Source organism: Maniola jurtina, chromosome W (genome assembly GCF_905333055.1).
Source record: "Maniola jurtina chromosome W, ilManJurt1.1, whole genome shotgun sequence".
NCBI lineage: Eukaryota > Metazoa > Arthropoda > Insecta > Lepidoptera > Nymphalidae > Maniola > Maniola jurtina.
Window position 1 is genome coordinate 5,910,490 of NC_060057.1, and position 26,971 is coordinate 5,937,460.

General features: G+C 40.1%; 2 protein-coding genes and 1 pseudogene across 3 annotated transcripts; 1 reads left to right on the top strand and 2 right to left on the bottom strand.

Moving 5' to 3' along the window:
- Positions 1 to 455: 455 nt before the first annotated feature.
- LOC123879982 lies at positions 456 to 4,633 on the bottom strand. Of its 2 annotated transcripts, XM_045927834.1 has the most exons (2): positions 2,208 to 4,633; positions 456 to 1,949 (listed from the first exon to the last, which is right to left on the bottom strand). In XM_045927834.1, the coding sequence occupies exons 1-2, from the start codon at positions 4,177 to 4,179 to the stop codon at positions 484 to 486; spliced, it is 3,438 nt and encodes a 1,145-aa protein (XP_045783790.1). In that variant the 5' UTR covers positions 4,180 to 4,633; the 3' UTR covers positions 456 to 483. The 2 variants fall into 2 exon arrangements, with proteins under 2 accessions (XP_045783790.1, XP_045783789.1); XM_045927833.1 differs by having other exon boundaries at positions 456 to 4,633.
- A 2,051-nt stretch (positions 4,634 to 6,684) lies between these two features.
- Positions 6,685 to 26,011, top strand: LOC123879850 (annotated as a pseudogene).
- LOC123879981 lies at positions 14,365 to 20,490 on the bottom strand. Its single transcript, XM_045927831.1, has 2 exons — positions 19,667 to 20,490; positions 14,365 to 18,601 (listed from the first exon to the last, which is right to left on the bottom strand). The coding sequence occupies exons 1-2, from the start codon at positions 19,827 to 19,829 to the stop codon at positions 14,598 to 14,600; spliced, it is 4,167 nt and encodes a 1,388-aa protein (XP_045783787.1). The 5' UTR covers positions 19,830 to 20,490; the 3' UTR covers positions 14,365 to 14,597.
- Positions 26,012 to 26,971: the final 960 nt, after the last annotated feature.

The window sequence follows — 26,971 nt, forward strand, 5'->3', positions numbered from 1 at the left end:
TCATTCACTGTTTTCAGTTTTCATTGCTTTTTTTTTTTAAATTTTAAAAGCAAATATTGAAGCTGTCTCATTTTGAGAGTAATGCATACACTTGAATTAAAGTGTCTGTAGCACAGCGAATAACATTGATTACAAAAATGGATTCGAGTTATTTAGATTATGTGACCAAGGCCTGTATGGATTTAACCGAAGCCATGGCAGCTGTAAGCAATGAAGTTGAACGAGATACTCTAATAACAAATTACTAGATACTCTAATAAAAAATGTTAATTAAAACTCCTTGGAAGCCAATTGATCAATACAATAAAATTTATTCCTTTTTACAATACATAGCTACTTTTACTTTTGGGTTTTAGATTTTTAAAGGTTATAATATAAATCACAATTGTCACTTTTCTGTGTCTACGCAGTACACGGTGTTGCCACTGTCGTTCCTTTAATTTGACGCGAACATAGTTCCCCCCCCCTGGAATACCCCGGGTATTACTGAACATCAGCATCAGCCTCAGGCAATAAAGGGCAAAGTTTGGTGAGCGCTCTCCGGACGTCGCCTCGTTGGGTCGCGATTTCAGCCACTCTGGCGACCCCATCGACGCCTGGAAACAGCCGCTTAACGCGCCCCAAACGCCATTGCAGTGGTGGACAGGTTTCGTCCTGGAGGAGGACCAAGTCACCCACTTGAAGGATGCCTCCCTTGCTGGTGCGCCACTTCAACCGTTGCTGGAGCTCACAGATGTACTCGTTCTGCCAGCGTCTCCAGAAATGCTGGCGTGCTTGTTCCACCCGTTCATAGCGTTGCAAATTTGATGTTTTCTCTGTTTCGAGGGTCGGATCAGGCAGCGATGTCAGGGGCCGCCCAATCAGAAAGTGCCCTGGGGTGAGGGATTGAAGGTCGTGCGGAGAGGATGAGATAGGACATAGAGGACGGCTGTTTAGAATAGCTTCCACCTGTGCAAGCAAAGTGGACAACTCCTCATATGTCAAATTGGAGCTACCTATAACGCGCTTTAAATGGTGCTTGGCTGACTTGATACCTGCCTCCCAATAACCTCCAAAATTAGGCGCGTAAGCTGGGATGAAATGAAACTTGATTTGCTCGGTTGCAGAAAAGTCAGATACAAGATTTGGCGCATCTCTCAAGAAATTACTTAGCTCTGTGGCAGTGGCAACAAAGTTTCTCCCATTGTCACTGTAAATTTCCAGCGGCCTTCCGCGGCGCCCTATAAATCTACGTAGCGTTAGGATATAGGCCTCTTTAGAAAGTTCGGTGACCGCTTCCAGGTGGACGCACTTATATCTAAAGCAAATAAAGAGACACAAGTAGCATTTGAAAGTCTTTGAACCGCGACCTTTCCGATTTAAGATAGTAAATGGGCCCGCGAAATCAACGCCTGTGGTTTCGAAAGGAAATGCTGGTGTAGTGCGCTGCGCCGGAAGATGACCCATTAGGGGTGTAATCGTTTTCCCTTGAAAACGTCTGCACTGTACACAATTGCGTACCGTGCGACGTGCTAGTTGTCTTCCACCTAATGGCCAGACATAGTTTCGAACTGTGTATAACAATAGCTGAGGGCCTGCATGCATTTGTCGAACATGCTCGTATCGAAAAATCAAACAAGACAACTGGTGCTTTGAATGCAATAAGATAGGATGCTTCTTGTCGAAATCGTAGTTTGAATGTTCTAGCCTACCACCTACGCGCATGACGCCTTGTTCATCTAAAAAAGGACTGAGCGATATAAGGTTACTTCGAGCTGAAATGTTGCGTTTATTAATCAAAGCCTGGTATTCGTTTGGAAATGATTGAAGTTGAGCAAATTTACAAATAAAAATAAACGACTGGCTTAATTCTTCGACCGTTAAAGGTCCAGTTCGTTTATCTTTAGGATTTTTAATGTTATGTATGAACCGCAAAGTATACGCAAATGCCCGTTTCAATCTCATTAAATTGGAAAACCTTTCAAAAGAGATGAGATTTTCAGAGACTTGAATCGAATGAATTTTTATTTCAGGTAGCTCATCTTCAATTTGTTCTCCTAAAACCGGCCACTCCGACTCCGATTCAGATAAAAAATTTGGACCTGACCACCATAATTGTGAGTCTAGTAGACAGCCAGCCTTGGTGCCTCGAGAGATCAAATCCGCAGGGTTATAATTCGTTGGCACGTGACGCCAGTTTGCTGGTGTAGTAGTCTCACAGATTTCCACGACTCGATTAGCAACGAACGTTTTTAATTTGCTAGGGCTGGTGCGCAGCCAGCCCAACACGACACTGGAGTCACTCCAATGCACGCACCGTGAGATCGTGCAGCGTAGTGACTCGAGAGCGGCCTTGCACAACCGAGCAGCTAGTAGGGCACCCAGCAATTCCAACCGAGGAATCGTAGTCGGCTTGCTAGGATTGACTCTTGATTTGGCGCAGAGCAACCTAACTACCACTTGCCCATCATGGTCGACGGATCTTAAATAAAGACAACAACCGTGCGCTGAAGCTGACGCATCGCAAAAGGAGTGAAGCTCCAGGGTAACAGGTAAGTAGCAAAGAGCTAATCTGGGAATTTCAATAAATTCTAACTTGCTAAGGTCCTGTTTTAAATCATCCCAAGTTTCTTGCAAATCACAAGGGACTGGTTCATCCCAATCAATGTTACGGCGCCATAATTCCTGCATAAGTATCTTGGATCTAATCGTACAAGGGCTTATCAGGCCGAGAGGATCGAAAATTTTGAATGAATGCGACAATATCGATCGCTTTGTTATATAATCGTCGGTGTATTCTGGAATGCTTACTATGACATTTAAGGTGTCAGTGGATGGTTTCCATTGCAATCCTAAAGTGCTAGTGGACTCGCTTAGCGTTAAATTTTCTAATGGGTCTATCGCAGAACTTTCGAGAATTGAAGGCACGTTAGATTTAAACTTCCGCAGCGGAAAACAACCAGACCGTAAAACCGACACAACTGTGGCCAAGATATGGTGCAGATCCGATATCGTATCGGCTCCGGTTAGCAGATCGTCCATATAGAAGTCACGCTGAATGATTGTCTTTATTAAGTCATCTTCACACTCCTCGCCCAAACGCCATAAACATTTAGTGCTCAAATAGCTAGCGCTCGCAAAACCGTAAGTTATCGTATTAAGTCGCAAAGTTTGCAGAGGACTGTGTTCATTGTCTCTCCATAGAATGAGTTGCAAGTTACGGTCATTCTCGTGCACAGTGACTTGACGAAACATCTTTTCGATGTCACCCGTTAGCACGTAGCGGTGTTGACGAAAACGTAATAAAATGGAGAAAAGCGTGTCTTGTATTGTAGGGCCCACGTACTGCAAGTCGTTGACAGAAAAACCTGACGACGTAGGGCACGACGCGTCAAAAACAACCCTTAACTTAGTAGATTCACTTTGTTGCTTAAATACGGCGTGGTGACATAAAAAATAGGACGGTTCTAGTCTCGTCACATTTAAAATAGAGCAATGGCCTAACTTGATATATTCGTTAATGAATTCCGTGTATTGAGCTTTAAGTTCAGGCTGTGCCTTAAAACGCTTCTCTAAATTGAAAAATCTTTTCCTGGCAGTAATGTATGAATTTCCTAAGCAGTCAGGGGTATCCTTGAGGGGTAACCTCACACAAAATCTACCTGAGGAATCTCGAGTTGTATGAGCCTGGAAGTGTTCCTCACATGACTTCTCGTCCTCGCTTAATAGTTTCTTGGGTGAGAATTCTTCCAGCTCCCAAAATCGATTCAGCAACTTGTCGAGATTTTCTGATTGGGGACTTGAAACTTGAAAATTGCATCTTATATTAGAAGGGTGAGTTCCTGAATTGATAGGACCAGATAAAATCCAGCCGAACTCTGAATTTATTAAATAAGGTTTGTTGGCACCTAATGTTTGACGTTCGCATCCTACTATGTGCCAAAATAGGTCAGCGCCAACCAGCACGTCAATTGGTGACGGCTTGTAAAAATTAGGATCGGCTAGCTGAACATCCGTAGGAAATTTGAGATTGTTTGTGTTAATTAATAACCTCGGGATATCACCTGTGAGTTCAGGTAGTACTGGGCAAGTCAACTCCGCTACATAGTCACTGTGCAGAGATCTCAATTGAAACGAGCAAAGTTCGTTTGTACAGTGAGAAGTTAAGTTGCCTATCCCTATCGAATTGATGGGTTCCATGGGGGACGATTGCAACTCTAACCTATCTTGTAGTCTTTTGGAAATGAGACTGGACTCAGCACCGCAGTCGAGTAAGATGCGAACAACTTCAGCCTTTTTGTTGACTGGGTTGACCGCCTCGACCAAGGCTGTGGACAGAAGAGTAAACTTTTTAACATTATCTCTAGCTAAGTTAACTGTAAGCTCTGCTGCAGGTGTAGACGCGGGTCTTGTTGCAGTGGAAGCACTGTTCTGAGAAGCTAACTGCTGGCCATTACTGCAAATCAGGGTATTATGGCGCTTCCTGCACTTGCGACATGGTCCTGCGTGACAGGTATATGCCTGGTGTCCCCCACGGAGACAGTTCCGGCAAAGCTTTAAGCTATCGACTAGAGCCCGCCGTTGCTCAATTGTTTTATTTTTAAAACTCTCACAGTCATATATTCGGTGTACACCTCCACAGACATTGCAAGTTGGGGTGTGAGTCTTAACAGCCTCGGGTTGCTCCGATATTCGTGCTGCAAAAACATTGGCTTGAGGCCGCTTCTTCCTAGATTGACAATTGTCCGATTGAGTGTTAGAATTGCTGGCTGACCTTGGGTGGTTATAGGTTTCTAATATATCGGCCCGGTCCTTAAGAAACTTGTTAAACTGTTCGAGAGTAGGAGTGCCCTCAATAGAATTTCTATACTCTTCCCACTTCATACTGGTTTGACTCGCAAGCTTTGAAGAGACTATATGTATTATCAAAGTGTCCCAGTGTGAAGTGGGCTCGCCTAAGCTTGACAGTGCACGCAAGTTCTTGTTAACGTTGTCCACTATGGACCTGAGTGCCTTGTCTGTGTCTGTCGACTTCATATCAAAGCTTAACAAAGAGTTTAAGTGACTTTTGATTAATAAACGCTTGTTATCATAGCGGTCGCGCAGCAAGTCCCATGCCTTATCATAATTGGCCTCTGTGACTTCAAGATTACTTATTACACGTGAGGCCTCACCTTCCAAATAGGAGTTAAGATAGCAAAACTTGATGGGAGTAGGTATGCGCTTGTTGTCGTGGACAAGAGAGCAATATAGGTCACGGAACTCAAGCCACTTACTGTAATTCCCATCAAACTTTGCTATCTGTAAGGTAGGGGGCTTGAAGCCTATACCCGGCTGCTCGTGGCAACAATGAGAGGAACTGTTGACTTCCACGTTTGAATTGCTAGCTTGATTGTGCTTACTCTGGAATAGCTGAGCTGTGGCAATCAAGCCAGCAAATTCAAGCTCAATGAAGTCGCGCTCTTCGAGCTCCTGACTTAATTCTGTGGCGTTCAAAACTTCTATCTGACTTTGTATTTCTTCAAATATGTTGGATAGACTTTCAATTTTTCCTAGTTGAATATTCAATCTGGTTTGTTCTACCTCGTCTACTGACTTTAAAGACTCATGGTGAGTTAGAAAATTCTTAAATTTAGTTAAACGTCCCTTTACCGAACTGCGTTTCACTATAAGTTCTCTTAATTTGGCATCGGCCATGATTCTATAATTATAAGTTGATCAACGGCAATGCAACTTATAATGTAACAAACTAAATTAATTAAATCTCAACTATAGGAATATCGACTCTAATTTATCACAAATAGAACAATAAGTATTGCTTACGCCAGTCCTTGTATAAAACCTGGTCTGTTTATCGCCTCAGCTAATGCTGCCTGAGCCCGTTGAGCAGTGGTATCGAACAGTAAGTATCAAGTCAGCCTTACAACACCTGAAATTGATATAATTTTGTGTAAATACTAGCAGTAAGAAGCTTTACATAAAAGTTCTGTATATACTGTGGGCCTGTATAATCAAAAGTGTACAATAATACTTTATAAGTTCATAAATAATGCTGAATAATGCCTATTTTGAATGAATGATTTGATTTTGGCTATTACCTACATATGTAGGTACTCCACTTTGACCTATTTAGAGCTGTCCCCCGTGCCAACACAGAGTAAAAGTAGTCTAGGTTTTGCTGGAATAAATAGGACACGTTAAGAAAGAGATCTAGCGGGAAAGGCAGGGACACTTAGCTGATTGATTGGACTCGAACGCTGCGGCGCTGTTTGCTGACCGGCGAGAACTCGTCGCTAAGATTCTGTAGATTGCTCGTCCACGATGCTGCTGCTTGCCCGGAGACGGTGAACTCGTAACCTTTCTTCTTAATCCTCGTGTCTGTTGTATTGTATTGTTGTATAGAAGCTTCTTGGGCCCGATACTGCGATGTCATCAATCTGCGACGCAATAAGTTCGACCGGCGTGTTGGCCCAAATCAGTGTTATACTTCCTTTTGCTTTAAGAGGTCCGTGTCATAGGTCGCCAAAATGTTAATTAAAACTCCTTGGAAGCCAATTGATCAATACAATAAAATTTATTCCTTTTTTACAATACATAGCTACTTTTACTTTTGGGTTTTAGATTTTTAAAGGTTATAATATAAATCACAATTGTCACTTTTCTGTGTCTACGCAGTACACGGTGTTGCCACTGTCGTTCCTTTAATTTGACGCGAACACAAATCATATAAAGACAGTTTGGGCAGTGGTTCCGCCAGTAGAAGACTTTAAAAAAAGTACTATTTTCCTAACACTTCAATACAATTAGATATAAGTACAATACAACATTCTATTAGTGTCCCAATACTGGGCAAGGGTCAGTATTGGGACACTACTGACACCCAGTCCCATTATTGGGACTAAACATGTAAAAGCATATATCTCCTGAGAAATGCAAGTTTTCTTCTATATTTTCATCTTTTATAAAACTATTGATAAGTTACTCTTGAAGTATAAAAATTTTGTATAAGCCAGCCAAATCCCCATCAGAGTATGATTGACTAGTTTCAGAGTTCCAAATTTCCGTTCCTGGGCCATACGGTTAGACAGATTTTTCAATTAAACTTTTACAAACTACTTTTTACTCATCAAATGCATCTACTGGTTCAGAATGTCATTCCTACCAAGAATAACCAGCAAGAAACCAGAAAAAAAGAACCTCCTCCTAATTTTGAAGTCTGTTAAAAGTATAACATTTTCTTTTTATAGATTTGGAATGGGTGAATGTCTCTGAGCCTATTTTTTGGTTCAGCAGTGCTTTGAAAAAGTTGTGGTGTTGGACTTTTGGACATACTGCTGTATTAACTGTTATCATATTCTTTCGGACTTGGCTCATTTAGAGAAGATACATAAATCTGATGGTGGACTGGTTGTGGTATGTTATTTCACTTTATCTTTAAGCGAAAGGAACAGAAAAACAGAACAGCAATCTTGAGTTTAATGCCATTAGGATGCAAGCTTTTTTTATGTACAAATAGCAAGCAAAAAGCAAGTGAGCAAGCAGGTCACATTTGTAGCACCAGAGAAAGCTGTCATTGAGCTTGCGAAATTTATACAGTTTTGCAGTGAAAAATATTATACCTCTGGTGCAGTCAGGCCTAAGCTACCAACAGATACCCTTTCATATTTACTTTAAAAAACAGTGATAATATATTAAAATAATTATTATTACATGTACTTAGGGTGTGCTTGTTTTTTTTAATACAACTTCTGTAAAACAAGTTAATGGCACAAAGAAATATTCTCCACATTACTTATACATTATTTTTGTAGTCAAACGATTCTTCAAATCCAAATATCTAAAACTTATTTTGTTGTAGATTGGTGTCCACTGTGCCAAATACAACAATGAAAAAAATTCTGGTAATATACTGTCTGCTGTGCAGAGGTATGGTATACACCACCCCGTGGTCAATGATGCTGACAGTGCTATGTGGGAGGCACTAAGAATTAGATGTTGGCCTACTCTACTCATATTAGGTACAATATCTTTTCCACCAATTACAATCGAGGTCTAGTCCAGTACAATCCAGGTTTCAGTCTGCCAATAAATAGATTGGCAGATAAGGCCAACCCCTACTGACACCTGTGCTCAGAGCTGACAATGGGTCAATCATGATGATGACAATCCACATACAGCATAGAGACTCGATTATCTGGACCTCAGTCATTTGGATTCGCAATTATCCGGATCGCCAACCGATCAATTGTTTACGCCAAATGACAATTACCAAATATTTTAAACTAAGATAAAGATGATTAAAATCGCAATATTTTAGTAATTAAAGAAAATATGTATGTAAGTAGTCACATAATATGTACAGAATGTATCAGAATTTGTTTAACTTAGGCGCCAACACGCAGACTAATATGTATCTAGTCTTCTATAACTTTCAGGTCCAGGAAACAAGCCACTGTTCGTAATAACTGGCGAGGGGCATAAAGACGAGTTAATCTTGTACGTTGGAGCGACGATGCGTTACTTTGTGTCGCGCATCTCTCTTACACCGCTGCCCATCTCACTCAACACACATGTGAAAGCTAAAGATAAAGACCTACTTTATTTCCCTAGTAAGGTTTGTGTTGTTTTAATTTGGAATTAGAGTTGCCATTTAAGTCAGCATACTTTTCAATTGGTTTCATACGTACTGTTTTGAAAGATTATTTAAATTGTAATAAGTTTAGTTAGGAATAGTTTATAAATTGGAGATGGACGTAGAATACTTTTTACCCAGAAAAATCATAATCTCCACAGGATTTTTTAAAAGCTAAATCCATGCAGACGAAATCGTGGACATCACTAGTATTATTAAAAGTAAATCTTAAAGAATCAACACTTAAGAAGAATCTTAAGTGAATCTTTAAGAACATCATATTAAATTCTATCCATTATACTATTGCTTAAATTTTTGTAATGAAAATGACTATTTATAATTTTTTTATGTTAGTGTTTTACGTACACTTTAAGGATATTGCCTGTTTCTGCTGGTTCCGCTTTTTTTTATATGTATTTAATAATTATTTATATCAGCTCAAAACAAACAAAACGTATTTAGTGACATTAAGGCTGAGAGCTTATAGAGCGCACTTTAACCTTGCTCAGACCTAAGACTCTGTTAAAACGAGACATTGTTATACCGCTGGCATAAACACTAATTTGTGAGAATAGTCGATACTTTAATTAATTTCTTAAACTGGACCTTTTCAAGTAAAGATTTTTATATAAACCTGTGAGGATGATACTGCCACTGTCGGAATCAGAATGCCATAAGCCTACGTTGTCGTATTAGTTTACAAATTTCGAAAAACCAAATTAAATTTGAATTTCGCGGGTAAGCCGGTCTCATGCCCCTTAACTGAAACTTACCTAAGTCTAAGCAAAGTATAAGACGTGCGGTCTATAGATTTTAATCCAAACATTTTTGTGAACAATTTTTCCGGTAGCGAAGCGGACTGTGGCCGAATGGTCCAGGCATCGGGCACGATTTCCAGAAGATGCAGGTTTGAATCCTGCCGTTGCCGCAATTTTTCATCGCACTAATATTATAAAGGAGAAAGTTTGTATGTGTGTGTGTGTGTGTGTGTGTATGTTTGTTACTCCTTCACGCAAAAACTACTGGACGGATTGGGCTGAAAAGAATGGAGATAGATTATACCCTGGATTAGCACATAGGCTACTTTTTATCCCGGAAAATCAAAGTGTTCCCACGGGAATTTTAAAAAACCTACATCCACGCGAACGAAGTCGCGGGTATCAGCTAGTTTCCTTGAGTGTGGGTAAAACACTAACATAAAAAATTTAAAATATTTAAATTTGTAGTTGGCATTGAACCCATTCTACCGAGGTCGCGGCGAGGAGCCGTTTCTGGCTATATCGGACACGGGCCACCATCGCGTGCTGCTGACGGATTGCTCTGGGATCGTTCTGCGTATCATCGGCGGCACCGAACCTGGATTTAAAGATGGCAGTAAGTTTACCCTTCCAACAGAAGTGAAGCTTCTTACACGCTGTATATACAATCTTGTACTTGCGTACTAAGTAAGGGCAGCAATACGCATAGCCCAGCCAACAAAGTGCATTTTATCACCGTTAGTAGTTAAGTGTTTGCTAAGAAGTTCTTTTGAATCGTCAGAAGCATCTACCACTGGTTCCAAATGCCTTTCCTACCGAGATGAACCAGCAAAAATCTCGGCGGTTGCTCTAAGCTTGTTGCTTGAATCTTAACGGACGCTTGTAATGGAAAAAAGCGTAACAAGGTAACGAATGCGGCGATGAAACGCATCTCATTGGTTGGGCAGCGTGTATTGTTGCCCATATGAGTGAGCGAGACAGAGAACAGTACTCTTACGCTTCTGTCGAGTGCCCCCACGACACCTCACGGCTTTTTTGAATGAATGCCAATTATAATATGACACCAGATAAAAGGCTATTTCTATTGCAGAAGTAAACGAGGCGCAATTCAATTCGCCGCAAGGTATCTGCTGGTTGACAAGTACAGTGCTAGTGGTGTGTGACACCAACAACCATGCCTTGAGAGCCATACATCTCGACGAAGGAAGCGTTGAAGTTTTAGTTGGCACGGGGGAACAGGCTGCGGTGGGCGATCATGGTAACTTCTTATAAAATTGTTGTTAAAGAAAATTACGCATTCCATTTTATTTCTATTAGAAAAAGCACAGGATACAGGGTGCAACTAAAAGTAGTCAAAATGATCATTTTATCAATAACTTTTTCTTATACCACCACAATTCATAATACTCCCAGCAGAAATGCAGAAAAGGATAGATAGGATTTAGGCATGTCTATTTAGTTCAGCTTAAATAATGAGGCGGACTTCGTCTGTGTTGGCGTTTGCTGGCGCGCGTGTTGTGCCTTTTTAGAGTGTTGTTTTTGTTAAGAGTGGTTGGATTTTGTGTTAGTTGGTGTTTTTTGGTGGTGGAACTGAGTGGGAAGCGCTCTAAAGGGGCGCCACGCGTATGTCGGCGGGTGCCGGCGCAGACGGAGTCCATACTTGTATAGTTTCACTAACTTGAAAATAAATACAAACTTGACATTGGCTAATCTGAGTAAAGCCAGACGAAAAAAAAAATGAGGCAAATTTCACGGCCGCGATTCGTGTAAGGTTTATAAATGAATCAAGGCATTCATACATAAGGTATGCACCCATGTGAACAAGCAAAAATCATTTTTAGGCGGCAAGTGTCTAGGTCTGCAAGCCTTATCGTCGCCGTGGGACATACTGCTATAATACACGACTCCCGACCTGGATATGTCCGTTCGACCGCTCTCGCCGCCGCCGCCGCCGCCGCCACACGGACAAGCCGCGCCGGACAAAGAGGACAACGTCAAACTCGATGAGAAAGGTAAAAAATCAGTCAAATGCGAGCCAGACTCGCACACAAAGGGTTCCGTACCATTGTACTAGAAATAACACTTAAATTTATTTTTTAATTTTTATGGCGGCCATTTTGAAATATGTATTACTTGTTATAGTGATAGTAGAAATACACATTCTGTGAAGATTTCAGCTCTATACCTATTATGGTTTACGAGATACAGACCGCTGACAGGCAGTTGGACAGATGGACGGACAGGGTCCCGTTGGCAGCCTTCTAAAACACTACATTTTATTTATTACTAGAGGATGCCCGCAGCTTCGCCCGCGTGGTTTTTGTTTTTTTTTTAAATCCCGTAGGAACTCTTGAATTTTCCGGGATAAAAAGTAGCCTATGTCCTTCCTCGGGATGTGTCCCAAGTCTGCACCAAATTTCCTTAAAATCGGTTCAGTGGTTGGGCCGTGAAAACGTAGCAGACAGACAGACAGACAGACACACTTTCTCATCCATACTAATATTATAAATGCGAAAGTGTGTCTGTCTGTCTGTCTGTCTGTCTGTCTGTCTGTCTGCTACGCTTTCACGGCTCAACCGCTGAACCGATTTTAATGAAATTTGGTTCCAACTTAGGATATTTTCCGGGAAAGGACATAGGCTACTTTTTATCCCGGAAAAACAAACAGTTCCCCCGGGATAGCACGCTATGTTTCACGCATTTGTCGTTCAATAACGCCGCAACAGAGCTACGGTTTGACGGCATTTTTTGCACAGACATAATTGAAGACATAACAAGTGATACAGACTACTTTTTTTCCAAAACAAAAGAAAAATAAAACCGACTTCAAAAACCACAAACACTAAAAAGTAAAAAATAACTTTTATTTAGCTACACGTGTAATGTACCTAGGTATGAAGTCGAGCGAGCATATTAAAACAAAATTAGAAATCCAAGAGTGAAGCTCGCCCGACTTCATACCTAGGTACATTACACGTGTAGCTTAATAAAAGTTATTTTTTACTTTTTAGTGTTTGTGGTTTTTGAAGTCGGTTTTATTTTTCTTTTGAAATTTTTTTATTTCACAATTTTTAGTGGCCCACTGTACTATAATATGCTATGCCCAGTTAATACCCTACTGTTTACTAAGCTATTACACTGATCGCGAGCAATTTGCTCCTATCTATTGAGGAGTTCTGTTCTCCATCTCCGAAGATCTCCGAAGATATTCATCAGATCTTCACCAAATTTATATGGGACCACCTGCACAGTATACCCTTTCAAACAAAAAAAAAAAAATTCCAAATCGGTCCAGGGGTCTTTGAGTAATCGGGGAACATACATAAAAAAAAAAAAAAAAAAAAAAAAAAAAAAAACCGACGAATTGAAAACCTCCTCCTTTTTTGGAAGTCGGTTAATAAACAAACACTTCCCGCGGGATAGCATACTATTTTTCACGCATTTGTCGTACAATAACGCCGCAACAGAGCTACGGATTGACGCTTTTTTTTTGCAAAGACACATACCTAGCTGAGAACCTAATAAGTACCTAATAAATGAGACTTTTTCTCCCGAAAAATATGGACACTTCCCGCGGAATAGCATACTATTTTTCACGCATTTGTCGTACAATAACGCCACAACAGAGCAATGAATTGACGTTGTCGCGCTTCGTGCGACAGGTAGGAATTTAGTAAAACGCGAAGACGGATTGATACTTATAATTATAGTCAAACAATCTTACAAATAGGTTGTGTCTTATTGTGGAACTAAATAAACTTAATAGATAACTCAGTCGGGAGCGGCCGTAGGTAACGCGCTACAATCACAGGGTAGTTAATTGAGAATCGCATACGCATGAAGACACGCTGACTGTCCGAAGGAAGACAACTGGCCTTGGTCAGACGCCGGGGGCAGACACGGGCTCGCAGAGGGCTCGCAGACGCGTCGGACAATCGACGATGCTCGGGCGGCGCTGCGGTGCGGCGGCTCAGTGCTTGTGCGTAGGCTACTCGACAGCAGTGTGCAGCGTGGCTTGGGTAGACGGTACGAAGTTGGTAGACACTTCGCCGGTGGGGTAGCAGTCAGGTTAATAGCAGGGCTTCAGTGTAACTGTTAGAGCTTCCTGGTAGAAGGAACCCTGGAATCGAGAGAGGCAATCTTAAATGATTTGCTCAAACTCTCGTTCCATAACTTTAGATGAGCCTTGGGTCGTCTGAGCCAAGTGCAGGTCGTATAATATAAAAGTGATGGAACGAGTTTACAGATTCTGTTAGTAAATATCCTATCGCAAGGGTTAGGTTAAACGAGTACAAAACAATTAGCCTAAACTTATAATTTAATAACATCACAGTTACCAACCTTAATCCAGGGTTACACAGAATTCACTACACTTATTTATTACTTTCACTTCACTCCTGCGTAGTGATTGCAGGTAATAGAAATCAGGAATGTCCCTGAACTAGGAGGATTGCTTATTTATATTAAATTTAGCGGAAATAAGGTGTAGTCTCGAGTGTTCTGGCTACAGGAAATGTTATTAGTTTGTCGGGAAAGTTTCCAGAATGAAAGACTATTGATCGACAGATGTCGCTAGCGTATATGATTAATTAAATAGTCTTGACAGATTATTTTTAAATGGAAAGCTATCTGTCGTTAGAGGTCGCTAATTTGTATGAGTAGTTTTATTTTAAAGAATGTTCTAGAAAAACTGTCATTGTTTGATTAGTCTATGTAAACTATTCTCCGACAGATGGCACTGAATGTTAATCAGTGTTGACGTTGAAGTCTGTCAATGTCAGAAATTCTTTGTCCTAGTAATGTATTATGCGACCGGTAGATGTCGTTCGTAATTGTTTATTACAATTCCGTGATTCGATTTTTTTCGAATCACTACATATTCCCCTTTTTAGGTTAGGATTTTATCTAATAAAATCCTTCTACACTACCTCTAAATATCGCTAAAGTTCGAGTTAACCTTGTCATGCTTCATCTTTCGTACTATCCGTGATTGTACTTCGTGGCTCAAAATATTAAAACAACTTGGTTTCGAATTCACTGGACTGATTTAATTATTTTTTAAAGCACAGAAAAGAATTATTGTACTGAGTACTGACAGCTTAACTTTATGACAACAAGAAGAAAAACAAAAAATAGTTAAAATAAAAAGTTGTTCATTTGCTCCGCACTTTTGTCAGGCGCTATCTTGAACATGCCCCCGGGCGTTGAGGGCTGCGCCGTCAACCACTTTAATTTACATCACTAATTGGTAACGGACAAATCCGAGTAAACGATCTTCTTACGATCCCACTGGCGGTTTTCACGTCAGCCACTCGTGCGACTTGATCTGGGCCGGGAAAAAGTGCCACAATTCGACCCAGTTTCCACCTTAACGGAGGCAGGTTCTCCTCCTTCAGAAGGACCAACGAATTGAGTTCCAATGAGTGGTATGGTGTCTGCCATTTTGTACGTTTCTGCAGTTCCGAAACGTACTCCTTGCTCCATCGTGCCCAGAAATGCTGCCGGAGTTGCTCAATCCGTTGGTATCTCGTAAGATGTGTGTCCGCTTTGCCGTCTTGGTAATCTTCAGTCGGAATCGCTGTGAGTGGACGTCCAATTAAAAAATGGCCGGGGGTCAGTGGGGTCAAATCTTCTGGATGCGAAGACAAAGGAGTGAGTGGTCGCGAATTTAAAATTGCCTCAATTTGTGTTAAAGTCGTATACAATTCTTCGAAAGTTAAATGACAATTGCCTAGCACTCGCAATAAATGAAATTTTGTGGATTTTACCCCCGCCTCCCAAATACCGCCAAAATGTGGAGAATACCCCGGAATAAAGTGGAAATTTATTCCTTCATTTGAAAGCTCACTGGACAGTGAGTCAGAATTTTGTTGCAAAAACTTAGTTAGACTGTTGTACGCTCCAACAAATGAACTTCCGTTATCAGAATACAGATGGCGTGGTTTTCCTCGACGAGCCACTAATCGGCGGAGAGTTAGAATGTAGCTATTACTTGTCAAGTCTCCCACCAATTCCAAATGAATGGCCTTTGTAGTGAAACATATAAAAATGGCGATGTACACCTTCACAACACGACAACCACGTCCTTGACGACTTGCGGAAGATATAGGGCCCGCATAGTCAACGCCAACGGTTTCAAAGGGGTAACCACCGGGAGTAAGACGCCGTCGCGGTAAATCACCCATAATAGGAGCTACAACACTTCCTTTCATTCGCGTGCATCTAATGCAACGACGATAAGTAGATTTTGCTAAATTACGGCCACCGATTGGCCAGTAAACCTCTCTGATCGATGCCAATAATAATTGTGGTCCAGCGTGCATGAGCTTCGTATGTTCGTATTTAAATAATAACTGAGTAAATCGATGAGTGGACTGTAAAATTAAAGGATGTTTTTTATCATACGAAAAATCTGAGTTTCTGATACGACCGCCAACTCGCATTAAATTATTCTCATCTAAAAACACGTTGAATTTTAATAAAGCACTCTTCGCAAGCAAGTTTTTCTTATTCAATAAAAGATCATACTCGGTAAAGGATTCCTTCTGAGATGTGCGAATAATGACGTTTAATGAATTATTTAATTCAGTTTCAGTGAGAAAATTGGTTGTAGCGCGTCGTCCTCTACATGCTTCAACAAAACGTAGCATATACGCTACTGCACGTCTAAGCCTATTGAAATTAGAAAAACGATCAAATTCAATAAATTCGGATGGATTTTCCGTCTTAACTAAACATGACAATTCAGTACGCGTTTCGGGTAACGAATCGGAACGTACTGACGTAGAAGGCCAATAGCTATTAGGCTCCTTCAAAAAAGTTGGCCCTGACCACCACATATCGAGAGACTGAATAGTGTCAACACTAACTCCACGTGACACATAATCCGCTGGGTTTTCCTCAGTAGGAACGTGTCGCCATACGCAATCACCGGTCTTTTCTAAAATATCTCCGACGCGATTACGAACAAATGTGTGTAACTTACTTGGCAACATCTTAAGCCAACCTAATACAATAGTGGAGTCGGTCCAAAAAACGGTACACGCTGCTTTGACTCTTAGCGAGCTGATAACCTTTTCATACAGCTTAGCTGCAACCTGAGCCCCGCAAAGCTCAAGCCTAGGGATAGTTGTGGCTTTAATGGGTGCCACCCTACTCTTAGCAAGTAATAATCGTACTAAGATTCTGCCACTACTATCAATGCTACGGACGTAAAGACACGCACCGTAAGCTCTTTCCGAAGCGTCGGAAAATACGTGAAATTCTACTCGCATGAACGAATCTATTAACACGCGGCGTGGTACACGTAGATTATTCAAAACATGCAGGTTTTTAATTGCTTCGCACCAAGCTTCTTGAATCTCCGGCGTCAATGGATCATCCCACGATAAATTTTGTAACCACAAGCTTTGCAGTATTATTTTTAATTTAATAACAACCGGAGAGACCAGCCCTAATGGATCGAATATCTGGGAAATTACAGAAAGGATATCACGTTTTGAGTTTCCCTTCACTGCGATCGAAGTACCGATCGGAAAATGCAACTCATCAGATTCAGGTTGCCATCCTAAACCTAATGTTTTGCTTGGCTCATTACCGCCTACATTTAAATCATGCGTGGACTCAGTGGACTCTGAAACTAACTGAGGCTCATTAGACTTCCACTTTCTCAGTGGCAAGCGAGCAGAGGCGAGGGTAGCCGTTACTTCACTACGAATGTTCCGCACTACGTTCAAATCATCCCCGCCACTCAACAGATCATCGACGTAAAAATCATGAAGGATGATTTCAGCGATCTGATTGTCCTTACATTCAAGTCCTAGCTGCTTAAGGCATCTGGTAGCAAGAAAAGGCGCACTTGCTGTACCATACGTTACAGTATTTAATTCAAATGCCTTAAGTGGTTGGTTAGGGTTGTCACGCCATATTATACGCTGTAAGTACCTATCGTCAGGATGCACAAGTATCTGCCGATACATTTTCTCCACGTCAGCTAAAATGACGAACTTGTGTTGCCTAAATCTCAGAAGAATGGACAGAAGATCGTCCTGTACCGTTGGACCTACCATCTGAATACTGTTTAGACTAATATTAGTGCTGGTGGTAGAAGAACTAGCGTTAAATACGGCCCTTAATTTTGTGGTTGCACTGCTCTCACGCAACACACCATGATGTGGGATAAAATGTGCATTACTATCCAAACTAAGTTCACATTCTGACATGTGACCCAACGACTGATATTCTGACATGAACTCGCGGTACATTTCATAAAGTTTTGGTTGTTTAAGAAGCCTGCGTTCTAAAGACAAAAAACACTGCTTGGCTCGTTGTAAAGAATCACCTAAAACACTAGGATTTTCTTTTAATGGGATTCTCACACAAAAACGACCGTCTTCTAAGCGAGTAGTGTTTTTTATAAAATGCTCCTCACATAATTTCTGTTCCGGTGAATAAGTAGATAAATTTGAAATATTTACTTCTTCTAAATTCCAAAAACGCGCAAGTTGATTCTGTATATCTTGATTTTGTATATCAGTGGTTGAATTAGTGTTGACGTAATTACATTGAATAGGGTTAGGTAGATATGATGTAAAAAATCTATTATTCATCGGGCCAGAAATTATCCACCCTAACCTAGTCTCGCAAAGAGTAGGTTTATCATCGCCTAAATTAATTCTTTGCGATCCTATAATGTCCCAGAAAATATCAGCACCTAATATTAAATCCACTGACGCCGGTGCGTAGAAATGAGGATCCGCTAAGCAAACGTCAGTAGGTAGATTGAGTTTTGAAATGTCGAGCGAACGACACGGTACATTATCTGTTAACGAAGGCAAAACAAAACAATGTAAATTAGTCATAAATGTGTCATTTAACGACTTCAACCGTAAACGACACATTTTATTAATATGCGTGGATGCATTATTAATACCCAGTACAGATTGATCGATATGATTATAAGGCAGATTTAACTGACGAAACATCTTTTCTGACAGTAGGCTGGAAGTGCTACCAGAATCCAAAACAGCGCGTCCGATATGTTCGCGATTATTTGAATCATATAACTTAACTAACGCAGTCGATAATAGAACGTCCCCGCGACGACTATTTACATTAAGACTCGCGGACGACACGCTCGCTGATAAGGTTAAGTTATTACTTGGATTGGTGGTGGAGGGAGTCGCGCTGACACTTTCAGTGCTCTCGCTACGCACAGCCGGCTTCTGCTTGTCTGTAACATGTATTAAAACTGAGTGCTTTCTTTTACAAATTTTACATCCATTTTTCTTACAATTATTTGAAAAATGAGATTTCGAAAAACAGTTGAAACAAACCTTAAAAGTAGGTAATAATTGCAGGCGCTCTTCATTACTTAACGCTAAAAATTGAGGGCAAGTACTCAATTTATGCATGGCACTGCATTTGGGACAAAAGTCTTTTGAACTTGACTTATTATCATTCGTTTGTGTTGTCACCATAGCCTTTACTTTTGACAGTTTATAATTTGAGTTATGTTGAGGCGTCTGACGCGAAAATTCAATTGTATCAAGTATATTCGTACGCATTCTTACGAAATCTAGGAAGTCTTGTAGCTCTATACGTTTGTTGCTGTCCAAGCGGCCTTTGTACTCTTCCCATTCACGATAAGTTTTACTGTCCAACTTATGTGTAATAATGTAAATGAGAAGCGTATCCCACTGCTTAACAGGCTCGCCTAATGATTCTAAAGCACGGAGGTTTTTATTTAATTGATCTAAAATGTGCTTTAAATTAGTAGCGGATTCCCGTGTGACCGGTTCGATATTAAATAAAGCAGCAACATGGTTTTGTATCAACAAACGCTTATTATCGAATCGATCACACATAAGTTTCCATGCTACATTATAATTACTAGATGAGAACTCAATGGATGAAATTACCACAGCGGCAGACCCCTCTAATGATGTTCTTAAATAGTGGAATTTATTAACATCATCTAAGTCGTCATTGTTGTGAATGAGACTGGTAAAGGTGTCTCTGAACTCCAGCCAGTTATTATATGCCCCACTAAATTTGGGAAGCTGGATGGTAGGTAACTTGACCGGGTTTAGTTTGCCAGAGTGTGAACCATAATCAGTAGGGAGCGGCACTTGAGACCGTTTGTAATTTGCCAGCATCTCTTGTCCCTGGCTTAGTGCCTTGTAGTACCTACATTCGAACTCCTCACGTTCAGCCAACTGTTGGTCAATGTTATCTGAGATGCACTCTAACCGTGTTTGAGTTTCATCGTATTGAGCGTACAACATATCCAACTTACCTATGCGTAATTCCAACTCACTAATGTCCTTAGTAGTTGGTGAAGCTGTGCTACTGTCCAGTGATTTCAAATAGCCAGAAAAAATTGTGATCCGACCTTTATAACTGCTTCGTTTCTTAGTTAACTCAGCAATTTCTCTCACAATTTCAGCCTTTTCTGCCATATTTGGGAGATGGTTGTAAAATCCTGGAATTTGATACAGAATTCGCTTAAATAACTATATAAACAAGTTCTTATTTTACACTTAGACACCTAAACAACAAAAATAATTCATAAAATAATTCAATGTCAAAAGTTTGTAAAAATCTTTAAAGTTAAGTAGGTACCTAGTTTGTAAATTTAAGCAATATTACAATGTGTAGTCTATATCTATTTGGCTGTAAACATGCTACTTAATGTTGAATGTTAAAATATATTTAATCTAAGCAGAAATATTGTCACAATTTAACAGTTTTAAGTTCAACTTTCACTACAATTTATCACAATGTAACATGTACAACATAACCTAACTGAACAAAATTTTCTTTGAAATAACAAATTTACAAACATCCTATTAACACAAAAGGGCTAAGGCACAAATTATACCGACTTTGTCCGAGATTCACTCCTGAAATTCTTTCCAAAGTTCTTTGTCCAAATGACCTCCACCGCCACTAGCCACGCCTGTAGCGAATCTTCTTGATTATTGATTTCTGGCGCAAATCTGGGCTCGAAGCTGACCAATGATTACACTTCGTGGCTCAAAATATTAAAACAACTTGGTTTCGAATTCACAGGACTGAATTTAATTATTTTTTAAAGCACAGAAAAGAATTACAGTACTGACAGCTCAGTTTCTTATGACAACAAGAAAAAAAAACAAAACATAGTTAAAATAAAAAGTTGTTCATTTGCTCCGCACTTTTGTCAGGCGCTATCTTGAACAATCCGAACATTCTTCAGTCATTCATAAAGCGGTGGCCATACTAGTGGTTCATCGCGTCCTAGTGTACAGAGTTATCGCGTTTGTTCGCCATGACTCGCTCTCATGTTTAGCAGGTGTTATGATTGTTGCAAAGTCCAAAAATAATCGGTGTAGTTGTCTTTTCACTGTTTAGTATAGTGGATTAACAACTTGTTATAGAAGGATATCTTAACTTTTAGGTCATTAAGATATGGACGTATTTCACCTTTTTAGGTAAGCAAAATACAATTAGTTGTGTACTAGTAGTGCCTTAGTGTAGGCGTAGCATTCACCTTTTAGGTCAGTGAAGGCCAATTTTGTACTGACTTTTAGGTCATCAGCACGTTAGTGTGTATCTAGCATTATAGTAATATTATTTTTGGACTTCGCAAGGTATGTCTGTGGAATAAGTAGTGATTTTTATGTAGCGGTTGGTACATTAGTTGTTTAGGTTGAGGGTAGATGTACATAACTTACTGAGTTTGTAGTTATGTCTAGTTAAATGTAATAGGTGAGTATATGTTAGATACTGGTGTAGGTATCTGTATAGTGTACCGGTTCTAACTACTTTGTTTAGATGAACGTAAGATTGCGCGACGCGGTGTACAACCAACCTTAAAGTTCATGCATATCGCGTGATGTTAAACTTGAGTTGACTGCTGTACATTACGTGGACACTGTTTATCGGTTGTTGTTTCTTTTTTTTGAATCTAGATGCATGGAATGATCATGTTTGTTTGATAGCACTTTCCGCGGCTTTATTTACGTTCATAGGTATTTGAGATTAGGGTGATTAGCTAATGAATCGATTAATTAGTTTATGAGTTTAGTGGATAGATGTAGTCTAATTTCTTAAAATTATGCCTAGTAGGTGGTTTGTAATGTTATATAGAAAATGATGCATAATCTTAAGTTTGAGTGTTGTAATTGGTTAGTTTTATGTCTTTGACATGCCAGGTGCCTAAATTATTACCGTCTAGGTCTGCTATGACTTTATTTTCAAGTGCATTCTTTAGGAGAGATAGGTATTTTGTTGGGTAGGACATTGTGAATGTGTGTAAAGTAAAATGGAAGTTAAGAGTGATTAGTGGAACACTTATAAAAGTTGGTAACTGTGTTACACAAAATATAAAATATAGAAGTTAGTACAAAATATACACACGTAGTGTATCCTGAAATTTTACACAAAATTTCAAAATATACTCGTAACCATACACTTTGTTACGGTCAGCGTATGTTAATGCTATGCGATCTCGAACCTGTGGGTGAACTGTGATTAGGCACCTTTTTTATTCCACAATAAGAGACACAAAAATTAGAGTGGGCGCCACTGTCGTGCTTTGGACAGGGGTCCTAATGTGGAAGATAAATAGACTATTAGACGTTTGGGGAAACTGAATAAACTTTTAGATAGCTCCATATTTGGAGAAACTAAATGAACTATTAGGTAGCTCATGGTAACGTAGCACTATTACAGGGTAGTTAATACAATTAGGTTAGATAGCTCCATTATTGTGGAACTTAAATAAACTTAATAGATAACTCAGTCGGGAGCGGCCGTAGGTAACGCGCTACAATCACAGGGTAGTTAATTGAGAATCGCATACGCATGAAGACACGCTGACTGTCCGAAGGAAGACAACTGGCCTTGGTCAGACGCCGGGGGCAGACACGGGCTCGCAGAGGGCTCGCAGACGCGTCGGACAATCGACGATGCTCGGGCGGCGCTGCGGTGCGGCGGCTCAGTGCTTGTGCGTAGGCTACTCGACAGCAGTGTGCAGCGTGGCTTGGGTAGACGGTACGAAGTTGGTAGACACTTCGCCGGTGGGGTAGCAGTCAGGTTAATAGCAGGGCTTCAGTGTAACTGTTAGAGCTTCCTGGTAGAAGGAACCCTGGAATCGAGAGAGGCAATCTTAAATGATTTGCTCAAACTCTCGTTCCATAACTTTAGATGAGCCTTGGGTCGTCTGAGCCAAGTGCAGGTCGTATAATATAAAAGTGATGGAACGAGTTTACAGATTCTGTTAGTAAATATCCTATCGCAAGGGTTAGGTTAAACGAGTACAAAACAATTAGCCTAAACTTATAATTTAATAACATCACAGTTACCAACCTTAATCCAGGGTTACACAGAATTCACTACACTTATTTATTACTTTCACTTCACTCCTGCGTAGTGATTGCAGGTAATAGAAATCAGGAATGTCCCTGAACTAGGAGGATTGCTTATTTATATTAAATTTAGCGGAAATAAGGTGTAGTCTCGAGTGTTCTGGCTACAGGAAATGTTATTAGTTTGTCGGGAAAGTTTCCAGAATGAAAGACTATTGATCGACAGATGTCGCTAGCGTATATGATTAATTAAATAGTCTTGACAGATTATTTTTAAATGGAAAGCTATCTGTCGTTAGAGGTCGCTAATTTGTATGAGTAGTTTTATTTTAAAGAATGTTCTAGAAAAACTGTCATTGTTTGATTAGTCTATGTAAACTATTCTCCGACAGATGGCACTGAATGTTAATCAGTGTTGACGTTGAAGTCTGTCAATGTCAGAAATTCTTTGTCCTAGTAATGTATTATGCGACCGGTAGATGTCGTTCGTAATTGTTTATTACAATTCCGTGATTCGATTTTTTTCGAATCACTACAACGTCATTTTTTTAGGATTCAAGCAAAAACGAAACCCTTATAGGATCACTTTGTTGTCTGTCTGTCTGTCTGTCTTTCCGTCGTGTCTATCAAGAAACCTATAGGGTACTTCCCGTTGACCTAGAATCATGAAATTCGGCAGGTAGGTAGGTCTTACAGCACAAGTACAGGAATAAATCTGAAAACTGCGAATTTAAAAAAAAAATGTTTCAATTTTCAAACTAAGGTAACTATACCAAGTGGGGTATCATATGAAAGGGCTTTACCTGTACATTCTAAAACAGGTTTTTATTTATTTTTATGCATAATAGTTTTTGATTCATCGTGCAAAATGTTGGAAAAAATAGCCGAGTACGGAACTCTTAGTGCGCGAGTGTGACTCGCACTTGGCCGGTTGTTTTGCATAGACATTGTCGAGGAAAAAGTATTATTGACTACTTTTCCTTTCAAAAGAACAAATAGTTTCCGCAGGATAGCATGCTAAAACACATGATAAAATAACTTAGGCATTGCATAAAATATTGTGACAAACCTCAATTATTATTAAAACCTTGAATCACGCGAGCGAAGCCGCGGGTAATAGCTAGTTTATAATATTAGTAAGGATTAAATTTATATTGGGAGGGCTGGCTGAAGTAAACTGTTGTATCAAGTACCTGCAGTAAAATTTAGTACTACAGTAGATTCAGCCTATGCCAACGATTGCGATCGTCAAAATGTGATAGTCAAACATAAGAATTATTTTAATGAAACTAGAATGAATGATATTTGTTTTAGAAAAAGAGAAGAAAGATGAGAAACGCCGTGTTCTTGTAATAGCCTGCGCTGGATCGCATCAGATCTGGGCACTGTTCCTTGATAATACATTATGGTGGAAGTATAAGTCATATTCTGAAGGTGAGTGTAATAAATTATACTGAATACTATGATGACTGATGATACCGGCGACTTCGTCCGCGTGGATTAAGAATTTTGAAATTCCGCAGGAACTCTGCTTCTCCGGGATAAAAAGTAGCCTACGTCCGTTCCCGGAATGTAAACTAACTCTGTACCAAATTTTATCAAAATTCATTAAACTGTTAGGCCGTGAAAAGCTAGCGCAGAGACAGACACTATTTCGCATTTATAATATTAGGAACATTGACTTAGCACTAATCGCTCAACTTTAATACAAAGTATAATATCAAAACGATCATCGTTCTGTTGTTACGGTTGAGCGTACATTACCTGCTCCCGTACAAATGTATCGCGTTTGCAGCGCTTTTGGTGTGCCATCAGCTTTTCTAGCCATAAACATACAACATAAGCTTCGGCCGTGGCTAGTTACCACCCTACCGGCAAAGCTGTGCGGCCAAGCGATTTAGCGTTCCGGTACGACGCCGTGTAGAAATCAAAGGAGTATGGGTTTAATTAAAAAACATATGGGACATATTATGTTTGTTTGGCACAGGCACGTGCGCTTGTATCGCGGGGTCGGGCGCGGAGGCGGCGCGCAACAGCGCCTACCCCAACACGGCGGCCTTCGCGCAGCCCTCCGGACTCGCACTCAGACAAGGTCAGTGGCAGTATACAAACACAGTGCTTATTTTTGGGAAGTCCCGAGATCGATTCCAATTTTTTTAAAGTCTTTTCGTGACAAACAGGAAAATGAAAGCAAGCTTATTGTTTAGGTACCAATCCAGAAATATTTATTGCGGATTCGGAGAGTTCTTCCATAAGAAGAATAGCACTTTCCACCGGACAAGTGTCGACACTTTGCGGCGGCGACCGCAACCCATTGGTAAGTATGTTACTAGCGGTATTACTGGATGGATATCTTTAAGGAAGAGTAAAAATTAAACTTTGTTGTTTGGTTGCAGAATCTGTTCGCCTATGGAGATGTCGGCGTGGACGCAAAGCTGCAGCACCCCCTTGCTGTAGCTTACTGCGAATCGACCAAAACATTATACATCGCTGACAGCTACAATCATAAAATCAAAAAAGTTGACATCGGCCCACAAAAAGTGACCACATTGTACCCAACTATGATCGAAACCACGGACCCGGCGAATTTCAACGAGCCTTCAGGCCTGTCCATCAGTTCCGACGGGAAATCCCTCTACATAGCTGACACAAACAACCACTGCATAAAAATACTCAACCTGACCAAAAACGTGTGCCAAGAGTTCAAAGTTCGTCTTCCAGACCCCACATTTGTCGAGCCCGAAAACTTAATTCTGTACAAAAACGATATTTTATTCGTCAATAGAAAGTGTAGAAACCTTATAATTTATTTTAACGTAAACTTGGATGCTGAAACCAAGAACTTCAAGTTTACGCCGGGAGCGCCGCAGAACTGGCACGTGTGCGTTCGCGACGAAAATAATGTCGACGTAACAACGGACGAATTCGAATTCGTTGGTTGTTCCCGTAAAGGAACTGAATTACCCGGACGAGTGGAAATGAGACTCAGAAATAGGACTGATAAAACACATTTTCGCTTGTACCTGAGCTTTCAGACCTCGTTGTGTGACGCTGCTGTCTGTTTCGCGCACTCCTTCACGATTCGATCCACTATATTAGTCCGAGATTCAGTAAAGATAGTGGAATCTTATAAGATAACTTGTAAAGTTAACCCAGTGCACCGAGGAGATTTAAAAAGTGAACCAATTAAAACATGATTTTAACACCTACCTCTGTTGTAATATAGTATACCTACATTTTGATTAGGGTTACTGTATGTATTATAATTTTTTAAATGTAAACGAATAATTCTATGATTCTATGCTTTTATAATTTTGTGACTAATAGAAATACAGGGTGTAATTAGAACGCCAGCAAAGACTTACAACTATTATTATACTACCTAAACACAATCCAGTAACTAACCATTTGCCTTATACATACTTGTAGTTTTAATGATTCAGTGTTTTTCGAACCCGCGATGTATAGCGCGCAAAACTTGGGGTTAATGCCTACGACGCGGAATTTACCCCACAACATTATCTACACAGCATTCGTTAACCTCTAGTATCAGTCAGATGTTTTATTTGCAATACATTGCGAATTTTTAGAAAATACAGGATTTTTTTTTTGCAGTTTTTTTCTTGTCAGTGATCATCAATACTACTACATGACTTCGTTTCTGCTAACGTTCTACTTACTTACACTTTGTATTTTGAACTGCAAGCTTAAATAATAATAATAATTAATGATAAGTTTGAGTTGTTACAGGGCAAAATATTTTATTTGTCAAATTGTCTGTTGATTTATTTTGGTCAAATAAATACAGTTGATTACATATTAGATCATCTATTTTATTTACTTTTTAGCTAACACCTGGGTATACTCGTATGTTGGAATTAAACACTACACCCGACAGATTTCTATTATAGATTTGTGCCTGTGAAAAATCACGTAGCAAAATCTCGAGACAGACTTATGCAAGCGGTATAACGCTTTCTCGTTATACCGCTTACAGTGTCTTAAGTCTGAGCAAAGTCAAAGTGCACTCTATAGATCTCAGCCTAAGTTTACCAGATGAAAAAAATATTCAAAACTAGAAGATGCCCGCGGCTTTGCCCGCGTGGATTTCGGATTTTTTTAATCCTGTAGGAACTCTTCGATTTTCCGGGATAAAAAGTAGCCTATGTCCTTCCCCAGTATGTACCCCAAGTCTGTAACAAATTTCATTAAAATCGGTTCAGCGGTTGGGCCATGAAAACGTAGCAGAC